Source organism: Acanthisitta chloris, unplaced genomic scaffold (assembly GCF_000695815.1).
Source record: "Acanthisitta chloris isolate BGI_N310 unplaced genomic scaffold, ASM69581v1 scaffold12674, whole genome shotgun sequence".
Lineage (NCBI taxonomy): Eukaryota > Metazoa > Chordata > Aves > Passeriformes > Acanthisittidae > Acanthisitta > Acanthisitta chloris.
In genome coordinates, this window is record NW_008671040.1 from 11183 (window position 1) to 23641 (window position 12459).

A 12459-nucleotide genomic window follows, 5' to 3' on the forward strand; every position below is an offset into this window, starting at 1 on the left:
AGCAGAAGGCTGCAGTGTACTGGACAAAAGCCAAATGGACAGCGGTGATGCCTGTCATTTTAAGAAGCTCTTGCAGAGACAAAATAAAATGGTAGCTACAGGACATCATTCCTTCCTACTGTACTGTCCAATCGATGGTCAGCATGTACTACTTTTGGTATCCCAGCTTCTGAACCATCAGAAAAACATCACATCAACTATGCTTTCATATGGATTACACTTGTGCTGGTTGGCCCAGGAGTTAATGAGGACAGACCAAGGTACGGCGCACAGAAAACAACCTGTTGCATATGAGTTATTTGTTTCCTGACCTGGTGTTAGAAAACAGATTTTTGGAAATATTCCAGTGGCAGCAGAGGATGAATGAACCACAGCGTAACACAGAGGCACTGCAGAGATGTTCAAGAAGAGACAGTATCTGTCAGATGTGGAAGAGAGGAGCTCAACCTGCAGCAGTGCCAAGACAGATGTGTGACAAAACCAAACCTTTCTGCTGAAGGAAACATATACAGTGTGCATTACTGCAATATTTATGTCTCTCAGTCACTCCTCATAAGTACCTGACGCTGGGGGAGGGAGGCAGGAGGAACTACTGTATAGACAGCTATACTGCTTAATGTATGTACCACTGTATATATCACTACCAGTCTTCCAAAATTGTCTGTCTGGTTTACATTGCTGTGTGCAATTGTAGTGCCACAAACCATTCTCTCCTCACCTCCCCTGTCATACCCAAGCTTCCAGAGACAAATGCTAGGTGAGAAGGGGCATACGCCACTGCCTCTGCCTGTTACTTGACAATCTCAGACTTAAGTCTGTGTAATGCCATACTATGAGATACGTGTTAATGGTGCCACTTAGTCATCACCTTTTTTGTTAAACATTATAGTTTCTAATTTGTAACCTAATTCTTTTTATTTTGTTTATTTTAGCATTAATATGTAAGCAATTTTTATACTATTTAGCTGCATTGAGAAGAGATCTTTGTTCAGGTCTTGTATAATACAGTATGGAGAAGAAAAAGAGCTTCCAATGAACAGAGGGATTTAATAATTTACACATTAGGTCTTTAAAACTGTAACCAAACTAGGCCCAGTTGTACTGGGAGTTTTACAAATACACAGAAAATTGCAAGCCCTTTTACAGATGGCATGCAGTCTAAGAAAACACAGGCTGACAAGAGAACAGTGAGCTGCAACTGCATTGGGAATGTAAGACTATGTATAGACTGTAGCAAGTCACAAGGGCAAGCACTGTTCTTCATCTAGTCATCTCATTTTGGGCTATACTTTACTGAACTAAAGCATATTTGTTGAGCAGGAAAATAACAAATCTCTGGAAAAGAGCAAGTATTTTTTTCACCTTTGTCTTGCACAAAAAATGGAAACTAGTGCATTCAACTGCACTGCAATGTCTGTCATTAGATGATAATATTGCACAATGAATTCACCTACAGCCTGAGCAGTGGGTTTTGTTCCTAATCTGGATGTTCCTGATGATGAGGTAGAAGCTCTGTTTATTACGTAGGAACGTAAAAGCATTCTGAACCATGTCCTCCAGGTGAACATGAAGGACACAGTCCTGCAGAGAAAGCCTGTAACTTGTGATGCTCTGCTGAAGCTGTGCAATGAAGAATTGAACCAGAAGCAGGGCTTCTAGAATGTTCAAAGTTAATCCTGTTCTCCAGGAGTTAACTTTCATTGCTGGAGTTCAGTGAAAGAAATCAACATTGAATCAGTAACTTTATCAGCAACAACAGTGTCTATAGAGGGCAGATCCTGTCTTCTTTCTTACCTTCTCAAGATAAAAAAAAAAACCATACAATTTACAACATTAGCCTTTCATTTTCTTTAAAACATTTCTTACTTAACAGGTGGGTTTTCTTTTTTCTTCTTCCTTTTTTTTTCCCATTTTTTTCTTTCTTCTTAACACTAATGGAGGCATAGTTGCAGCCAGGAAAAGACTAGGGCAGTTGTATTATAAAATACAGTCCTAATTTTGACAACTATTTATTTTAAATATATGAGAGATAGTAGATCTGTGGTTTGTTCAGAAGAGTAAGCATAAACATTTTGTCACATGGTTTGCTCCCAATACTCTTTAGTTCCCTCTGTGGCAATGGACATCTCTTTCTACTGTGCTGTGCTTTTCTTTCAGCTGTAAAACAGGACTGGTACTTCCCATATAAAGGCAACATGAGAATTAGAGTTAAACTCTACTCTCAGATGCAGCCAAACAACTCCCTGAGCAGATCAGGAGTTATAAACATCCATCTGGGAAGGACAAACTCAGCAAAGGGATTTTATGTGGAAAGTGCTGTGAATACAAAGAGCATCATATAAATGCTAAGCAACATTTTATTTATAGCAAATGAAAGATATTCTATGACTGTACAGAAAGCCTAAACATTAACAAAAGCATTTGAAATGTAGCAACTGAGATAGCTTTCTACAATAGTCTCAGACAAATACACTGATCCCCTCCATCTTGCCCACTCACTTCAGTCTGTGTTCTCAACAGCTGTGCAAGGGAAAGTACAGAGCAGCCCTGTGCTCACTTTGTAACTTGCTCAACATATTCTGGACCTCATCGATGTTATTTCTGAAACAGATCTCCCTGCATACCGTACAGAATACAAGGGGGGATTGGAAGACTTTTATCACTTCACAACATAGGAAAGTAAAAAATTATGTCATAAAATCCATCCTGTGAGTGATTCTTTTATACTAAAACTGCCTGTAACTTTATAAGACATGCATATTAGCAGATGAACTAGATTCTGTGTACAGTGCCCAGACTACTACAGCGTGGCCAAGTACCTCCTGTCTCTGAAACAGAATAGCAAAATTCTTTTTTGATACAAATGGACCTAATGACCCATGTGTACTGTGGTTAACATTGTTCCACATTAAGTCGTTTTGCATTGTTGTGGTACACTAACTTGATTTACTATGCAGAAGACAAACAGAAGAATCTCTGACATTGTGAAATATGAGGTCTCAACTTTAGGCCTTGTGTTACAAGATGCTTGTGGAGGCACTGGGAATTTTATTCCTCCTAACAACAGCTGAAGTCAAAACCAAGTTGCAATAGGATTGTCACCTAACAAAATGCAACATGTGTGGAAAGCTATTACTAAGTAGTAGCAAGCAGGGAGAAACTTATTCAAATTCCAAAGATAGCTCAAGCATTTATGTACTCCATGGTCGTACAAAGACAGCATTTTGCATATCAACACAGAAAGAGAGAGTACTGTTAAGAAGTAGGTGTTGGAAACAGACTGGAATGCTCCAACCTGTTTATGCAGCTAATGTCATTAGAATGGGTGCAAATGTGTCTGTGTCCATGTATAATATTAACTACCTCACTCTGCATTTTCCAGAAAAAATACTTTGGCTCAGAGGTTTACTACGAAAAAAATTTCTATTATTAATTTCAACTCTACACTAGTCTTAACATTGACAAAATATCTCTTTTTCTATGGGGCAAGATTTGAAATTACAAAAAAAATTATAGAGTAAACCACATATTTCAGGGTAAGGATGAATTTTATCCAAAGCATGTTGCCTCAATTACCGTTTGTAATGTGAACCCTATGAGATCAGATGTTGGGGTTAATAGACAACCAATACAAACAAACTGTGTTTCACTTTTATTTTTCAAAGGCTTTCTATCAATGTGTGTCTTCTCTGGAAAATAATACAATGCCACTAATCAAAGCAAAGTGTTTGTATGTACGTTTCCCTTACAATCCTCATTATGTTATGTGTTTTGTTAAGTATGCCAACATGTAGGTGTATTTGTACAACAGAAGGTGTCCATTGTATTGTATCCATGTCAAAAATAAAACCAATACCAACAAACAGAGCTCTTCAAATCTAAACACATGGGGTTTTTTGATGATTCACCAGTGGTGAATCTGCCTTAAAAGCAACTGTGTTGTTATAGCACCTGAACAATTAGCTGTACAAAGGACCATGTTCTGCCACCCTTGCTCAAGTAGAGCAGTTCTTTGCTCCAGGAGCTCTTCTCTTGGACTACCTCAATGCAAGGTACTTCTAAAATGACACTGCTTGGAATCCTGCCTCATTGAAATCAATGGGAAACTGCTTTGAGGTTTCATTTCAGCCAGTAAGTTTTTAAACCAATTTGAAATGCATAGAGCAAAACTAACTTTAGAACAAAAGGTAAAAATGCACAGTAAAAGCCAAACAAAATTGTAAGGAGCAAACAAAAGTACTGCTAGTTCAAAGATGAAAAGGAGATGGAAGTGATTTGCAAAGAACTATGTTTATTATAAATGTATATTTAAGTATAAGACAAGTTTGTCACTGCCCAGTGATCTGGCCAGTTGATGAATGCCCTTACTTGAGTCAGATTGAGCATGTGTCCCCCAAACCTGGCTCACACACAACTACTGGAAGACTCATTCCAGAAACAGAAGCACAGCAAGAAAAGGCAAAGACAGAACTGCTGACTGGCCTGTGAATTAGGAATAGCAGAGCATCAAAAATGCCTACATGTGTCCTGTAAGAAATACTGTTTTCCAAAGAATGATGCATTGATTCTCATTGCCAAAATACCTAGTTTTTGCCAAGTCAGACCCAAATTGTTTCTTCATCAACACAACACTTCATATGCATCTCTATGCTGTGGGGCTGCAGCTCGTCCTGAAGCTAGTTACATGAAATCATAAACATGAACATAATTCACCTAGACAATGTATCTATAATGGGGTCAGAAACATTGGATATCAAGGCAGAAGGAAAAGGAACTGGAGCTACCATATAAAGTATAAATAAGAAAATTCTATTCATTAGACTCTGAATCTGAGAGCCTCAAAATTATACTTTTAGGCAGTCTCCTGCTCCCTCTGCTGGACTATATCTACTTAAACTTCAGAATCGTAGAATGGCCTGGGTTGGAAGGGAACTTAAAGATCATACCCAGTTCCAACGTCCTGGCTGTGGGCATAGTCATCACTTCTCAGCCTTCTGGCTCTTTTTCTTCTAAGTGAAATGTATGAACAATTGAACTACATGAAATAATGCACAGTTTATTGCCGTTTTATTATGTGGTCCAAAATTATTACCTTTTTATAAAACAACCAACACAATAAAATGAAATACTGTCAAGTAATCAAAAGAAAACATACTGTAAACACTGATTAATAAAAATTCCCCGAAGAAAAATACCCAATTAATGCCACTAACATTGTAGTAGAGGTATTTGTTGTTTAAAACCATTTAGTTAAAATGCAGACATAGAGCTTCTGATAAAAAAAGAAGACCTGAGTTGGAAAACAGCCAGAAAAATCAGAGATGCAGGCTCTCACCAATTCTTCTTTTCATTACAAAATGAGAATGCAAAATAATAGATCAACAAAAAAAAAACCCTCAGTCCAGATGGCCTTTGCTGCAGTTCAGTGCTCAGCCCCAGGGCAGGAATGAGGAAAGACTCCACGCAGGTCAAAAGCTCTGCTAAAGTCAAACAATTCTGCATGTTGGCCCTTGGTCAAAACCAGGTTCCTTAAACAGCCATGGAATGAGTTCTTGCTCGTGAGGCAGTTTTGCTTCACATCAGCTGAAAAACAAACACAAATTATGTAGAATCTATTCCCAGTGAACGGAAACAATACAAAGATCCAGGTTATTAAACTGCTTCTCCTCCCTCTGAAATGAGAGATAAAACCAACCCCTGAGGATCACCAAGTTCCATTCATGTTTGGAAGATCTGAGGCATCCCAACATGATCAATCACTGCTGCCTTCAAGCACGAGCCATGCATTGGGCTAACTTGTGCAGAGTTTGCAGAAATAGTTTGTCCCAGGGGACAATGGGAGATGAGAGAGGAAAATCAAAGGGGAAAAAACCACCTATGGAGAGTGGCTAACTTAAAATTGAAACTATCAGATATGAAGCAGCAGCTGAGCTGTAAACAGGCACAGACTTCACTGGCAAACCAAAAGGGGAGGAGGCAGAGGGAGCACGTGTCAAGAGTCACTCTTGTGAGAGTGAGAGTAGACAGGTCAGAAGGGAAGGGAAATATTATTGTACCTACCAGGATAGCCTCCAACATAAATGGGATTGTTCGTATCTGCAGATGTTGATTGGATGTAGGGATTATCAGTTTGAACCAAATTCTCATCAATTATCAGTGAAATGCGATGTTTGCTTTTGTTTGCTTGAAGCTTGTGCCATTTCCCATCACACAAACTATTTGTGCCTCTTGGTTCATATGTAGCTGTTATTCTGCCAGCTCCATTGTTGACATGGAATAAAACCTATATAAACAGCCAGATGCCAATAAAGATATAAAGCAAGAATGCATGAGCTAATTTGCCTAGATAAAAGCACAATCATGTCGGTGCAGATATTTCCGTTTTTAAATGTTTGGCAATGTAGGAAGTTAAAGCTTACTTTGATGGATAGAGTGTATTCTTATTGAAGTGTTTAAAATCTAAGATACTTAGATCTATCTATTCAACGGTCCATTGATTTAGCTTGGTTTACTTCATTTCAGTGTTTCTTACAAATACAAATCAAGACTTTCACAGAACCTGAGACTTCAGACCCGAAAGAAGATTCGCTGTGTCTATCTGAAGAGAAAGAAGAATGGACTAAAAGCACTTGTCATTGCCAATATATGTATTGATTTATTTTATGCATTTATTTTTCAAAGCAGGAGACATTTTCTCAACTCTGTGGTGAGGATGAATATGTAAATATTAACCGAAAAGTATGTCCCACAGAAACAGTGATATTTAACACTGTCTCTAGCTACGAAGCTTTGAATAAAAAATGAGCTATTTCTGAGAAAACTAAATACTGAAGAGAAATCAAGTATACATTTTTTATGCAAAAGATGACTGGAGAACTATGTATTGATTGTTAAAAGGTTTATGGAGCATAATGGACGCAGGAAGTAGAGAATGAGTTAATTGCTCATGAATATTGAAGAAGAGATTACCAAACAAGGTGCTTTAATGCAATAATATGTTTCTCAATGACAAGTGTAGCTTTATGGCAGAAGAAGTATTAAGCTACAAAAAAATATCTTTTTGGTCTAGCATAAAAGGTATGTAGTACAGAAGGTCAGAGTGGCTGCACACTAACATAAACTACACTAATTAAAAATCCAACAAGTTCCAGTGACTTCAGCTAATCATACATTTTATCATATGATGGCATTGACAAACCTTGAGACTGAGAGTCTGTCCCATACTAGTTCTGTGGGGATTCACCTCCATCACATTTCACTGGTGCCTATTTAGTGCAATCCAGTTCTAGCCTCCCAGTTTTACACAAGTGTGCCAGCACAGGGCAGCCTACCTTGCCATGTACAATCTCCAGCCCAATGGCATCGACCTTAGCACTGCTGACCCCGAGAAGAACACCATGCGCTGCTGTCGTACGGAACTCCAGTGTGATGTTCACATCAGACCGCACTTTGTAACCTTCTCTGACTGAAAAGAAGTTAGAAACTTCTAGGAGAATCCTTGTAACCCACAGTACAACGTGAAATACAGACATTGTCACTAAAAGGTTTAAAAAGCTTGTTAATTACTCTGCTAGGATGTGACCTTGCAGCATCTCTGGAAAGTAAGTTTTCCAAAGTTATAATTCACATTTTGTACTGGAAAAGATAAATTCCCAAGTAAGTTTTCTTTTATTAATTCAGATTTAACGTATTCTATCTCATTTGTGAGAAACAGTAAAGAGCACAAATGTAATCCTTCATGTTATTTCACAAGTCTTTTGTCTCCATACCCTTTAACAGTTCTTAAAATCATGAACATGGATAGTCTTAGCTGAAGAAAGAGGTAGTTCATTTCTCTCCCAGTGCTAAAGTCATTAGCTCTTTCATTTGTGGAAGATAGCCCTTGCCAGAAATGACCACTCTTGGATGTATGGAGTAAAGCAACTCAGTTAGAAATACATATGCAGGGCATGCACTCGCTGTGTGAGGAGTCAATTAATTACACTCAGCTCCAGCAAGACCTACAAAGAGTATGTTTTCATTAACATTAATTCAGTAAGGTACTGTTTTCATTTAACGACACTTACCAAGAGCAGCAAAGCCACTTCCATCGAAGAAAGTACCATCCTGCACTGTTACATAGCATTTATTCACAGCAAAGATAGAGACAGGGCTCTCATTGTCCAGTTGTTTGTTATTAATTGTCATGCTACCAATGCAGGCAGGAATACTGTGAGTCACCTAAGCATATGGAAATATAAGAGGCAATGTTCAATGTAAACTTCTGCAATACTCTCTTAGTGATTCACCTGATGTTACTGGAGATAAAAAGTTATCTGAACAAAACACAGCAGGATCTAAAATATCTAGATAATTACATGTCTATTATTCCATATAATTATGTAAGCTTACAAATGTACATGTCTTAGAGTTAAAATAAATAGCTTAGAAGCACAGGATACACTCTCTACAACATACAGAAATAATTGTATTTGTTTGACTGTGAGCAGGGATACACCCAATAGTTAAAGATGGTCCAAACATGCTTCAGCAAATTAACCAGTAAATCAAGATTTTGTATGACATTTTGCAAGCTCTATTCAGAAAAGATTCATCTGAATTTCTCACTATTACTATTGTCAGCAGTTGCAGATTCAAAGTATTAAAATATTTGTTACCCCCATTATCCAATTAAAAAGCATGGGTGAAGAGAGTATGCCTGAAATGGAGAAGAACTGAGAATTGCCCAACCACTCCAGAAGGTGGTCAGGCACTGGAACAGGCTCCCCAGGGAAGTGGCCACAGCAGCAAGCCTGGCAGATTTCAATAAGTGTTTGGACAATGCCTTCAGGCACATAGTGTGATCCATGGAGCTGTTCTTTGCAGGGCTAGGAGCTGGACTTCAATGATCCTTGTGGGTCTATTCCAACTCAGGAGATTCTACGAGAAACATTAGCATCATCACCGCAATCCTCGCTGATACAGTGCGCTGCACAAGGAGGAAGGCAACAAAAAAACCCAACCTACCCTCTAAAAGCATGTGTAAAAAGTATGTTTTAATGTCAGAAAGCTAAACCCAGCCTTTCAGAGATATTTAAGGCACATAATTCCTGTTAGAATGCAATAGGATTTAGGTACCAAAACATCTGAGATTGTAGGTCATGTTTTTACCTTATACTATGAAATGCAGAAATTTATATTCTTTATCCACTTTTAACAGAGAGATTGATAGAAGGAAAAAATAATCTGTTAAGGGCTATTACTAACACACAAGGATACAAGCTCTAGCTAGAGTCATTAAGCTATAGAAAGCTGGAAAGATTTATCTGGTAAAGGATCATTACTTTCTTTGTTGCTTCTTTAAGTACTTCTTTTTGCCAGAGACAGGATACTGAATTAAGACAGGTTTGATGCAGTATGCTCATTCTAGTCTTGCAAAATATTCGAGATGCCCTATGACCCCAAACCTTCTTACATTCCCAAGATTCTTCGGCACGTAGTCTAAAGGGAGTCCTCCCACATAAAGCTTCCCTTCCACATCCAAAGTGCTGCCGTCTCCTAGAGCACTGACTGTTACCAATTGACAGGATACTGAATTAAGACAGGTTTGATGCAGTATGCTCATTCTAGTCTTGCAAAATATTCGAGATGCCCTATGACCCCAAACCTTCTTACATTCCCAAGATTCTTCGGCACGTAGTCTAAAGGGAGTCCTCCCACATAAAGCTTCCCTTCCACATCCAAAGTGCTGCCGTCTCCTAGAGCACTGACTGTTACCAATTCCTGTCCATCCACAATGATTGTACCTTTTCTTTTAACATATTCCGTCTTTACCTGGAAAAAAATGAAAGCGTACAAACATGAATCAGTAAGCTAAATCAATTAAGTAGCCATCATTTGCAATAGAAGTGAGCAAGACAATTTTTCAGTGGTTCAATTGCTCTGACATACTGTTTTGAGGCACTCTTTTGAAATTCATCCTGAGGCTGAGGCCATTTCAAAATGCAACAGAGCATCTAAATAGCTTCCTTGCCTCCCCATAGGATCACAATGATTGCATATTGTCCTGCCTAAGTTTTCCAGTGTTTTAACAATCATTATTTAAAATCACTAGTTTATTGCCTTAGGATAAGGGTACATCACTGAAGAGAAAAGAACTGTGCTGGTCTTCTGCAATTAACTGTGCTGCCCACCAGCTGAGCCATCTCAGCTCTCTGAAGTGCACACTCCTATGCTGTAATTTTAATGATGGGCAGTGCTAAATTTGCTATGAACAAACAGCTTTCCAGTTCTGTCCATCTTGTTTATTCCCATCTCTATGCCTTGCTTGCCCTAAAGCAATTACTTGCATACAGCTAAGGACTTTATTTGAAGTCAGCTAGCCATTTATTTTTCTCAGTTTACTTTTAGCTCCAGAATCCTGACTAGGTTCAACATGAAGTTTCATGAACATTTGGGTTGGTAAGGGGATATAGTGATACAGCAGAGTGGTATGAGCAGAGGGCAGAGAACAGAGAGAAGTGGTGCAGTGCATACTAGTTTAAATTGATTGCAGAGCAACTGCAGTGATCGCCTCCAGCTGTGAAGTGGTGTGACTCAGCCTTAATCTCTGAAAAAGGCTGAAGCTCATGCTTTGACGTCCTGGGTAGTAAAGGTAGGTCAACTCTTGTATGGAATCTATTCATCTCTTAAAATGTGGATAGCATGAGTATGAATTTTACATGAGTATATTTAATTTTAAACATGCAGCTGTAAATTCTGAAGCATTCTTCCTTTCAGGGTAGGGAGCAGGGCTTAACTATGATATGTCTCTGACAGAAGTTCACATTTGCTTTTTTTATATCTTTTTTTGCTGGCTTTTCTTCTGCTGATTATATATAAAGAGTTAAAATAACTCTGCTGGTTTCCAAGGTGCCTAGGAGATGTGGCAGGTTTGTGTCATAAATCACTTTGTCCTGTGGAAGCCACTTCCTGGGCTTAAGGCTTAAGGGAAGGGAAGCTTAGCAGGATGAATATTGCCATCCTCACCTGCCTTTTAAAAGTGACCACATTATTTTTCGTAAGGTCATATAGACACCACAGTCATTTTTCACAAACAATGCCAGAACCAGCAGCAGGTGGATCACTTAGAGGAACTGGGCCAATAGATACTGACACACAGCCTTTATACAGAAGGCCCTGAATGTTATGTGACACCTGAAACTGTAGCCATAATTTATCCTTAAAGTCTCCTTATGCCAAATCCTCCTCATCCAGCCTCCATTCATTTCAAATGTCTCCCTTTCTCATGTTGCCTCAATCAAGGAAAGGAAAGACATTCGTTCCCTGTTACCACTACTGGCTATGACATGCTCAGTTATTAAGTGGTAAGTGGGAGAAGACAGAAACTGTGCACCTGCAAATATCTTTGTCACATATTCAATTGCAGGTCTTGGTGACAAAGTGCGTGCAAAGCTTTCTGTGGAAAAAGTCAGAGTTTTTACACCATTCTTTTGGGTTCTTCTCTGTTGAAGATGACCATTATTACATAGTTGGTGAACTACTTAATTTGTAAATAATCTCAGTAGTTGGAAACTGGAATTGATGCACAATTAATAAGAATTTAAAGAGGAAATAATTATTATCAAATAAAAGTTTTCTTAATGGTTTCATGGCTGGGTTAAAACCAGTTTGCCTTTGCAACAGAGAAAGCATACAGGAAAAGCAGGGAAAGAAACCCCATCTGAGTAAACTCCAGTGAAGAGAAAATGAAGTACAAGACTGGTGACTACCTACCGTATGCCATTTTCCATCACTGATAACAGCAGGATGAAGAGCTACTGCTTTTCCTTTGCCTAGATCAAATGAGAAATGGAGCTGTCCCCCATAAAGCTGTAAGGCTGCATAATCAACCTGGTTCTGGTGAGCCATGTAGTAAATCAGGCCACTGGAGGCAAAGGTTCTGAGATTCACCTGGACGGAAAGTCTAAATAATAAAAATTCAGTGTTACTGCAAGATATTTCTTCCTGAGTGATATAAAGCATTTCTGGAGGCAGAGAACAGCCTTAACCAATTTGTTATTATGAAAGGAAATTTATTATTAAAAAGGCCAGAAAAGTGGAATTTGCATTGATTCTAAAAAAGCATGAGCTATAATGCATTTCATAATAGAAATCAGCACTGTACCTGTCAGATACAGAAAAAGTGTTTGTCACAGAGTGAGCTGGGCTTTAAGAGGACAGGCTCAGCTGTTTACAGCTGCAGTCTTGCCTGTGGGCCCAAGAAAGGACCACATTCCAGGGTAATGTGGTGACATCCATTCCTATTAGCCTATTGCTGGGATATAATGGGCAGACTGAGAACAGAGGGAGGCTTAAATGCTAGAGAAGTTGAATCAGCCATTTATTATGGAGACAGTAGGTTCAGACTACATCATTAATCCTCTGCAATGTCCTTATGTTCAATAGAGGTAACAAAAGGGCTAGAAGGAAAAACCACTC

General features: G+C 38.7%; 1 protein-coding gene across 1 annotated transcript in view; it reads right to left on the minus strand.

Annotated features, from left to right (window-relative positions):
• Positions 1-5355: 5355 nt before the first annotated feature.
• The window catches only part of LAMA1 (laminin, alpha 1), a 79839-nt gene continuing 72735 nt past the window's right edge, over positions 5356-12459 (minus strand). The window contains 6 exon segments of the mRNA XM_009073944.1: positions 5356-5583; positions 6061-6283; positions 7332-7465; positions 8067-8220; positions 9655-9813; positions 11755-11944. Of these exon segments, the coding sequence (XP_009072192.1) occupies positions 5423-5583; positions 6061-6283; positions 7332-7465; positions 8067-8220; positions 9655-9813; positions 11755-11944 (1021 nt within the window). The 3' untranslated portion in view covers positions 5356-5422.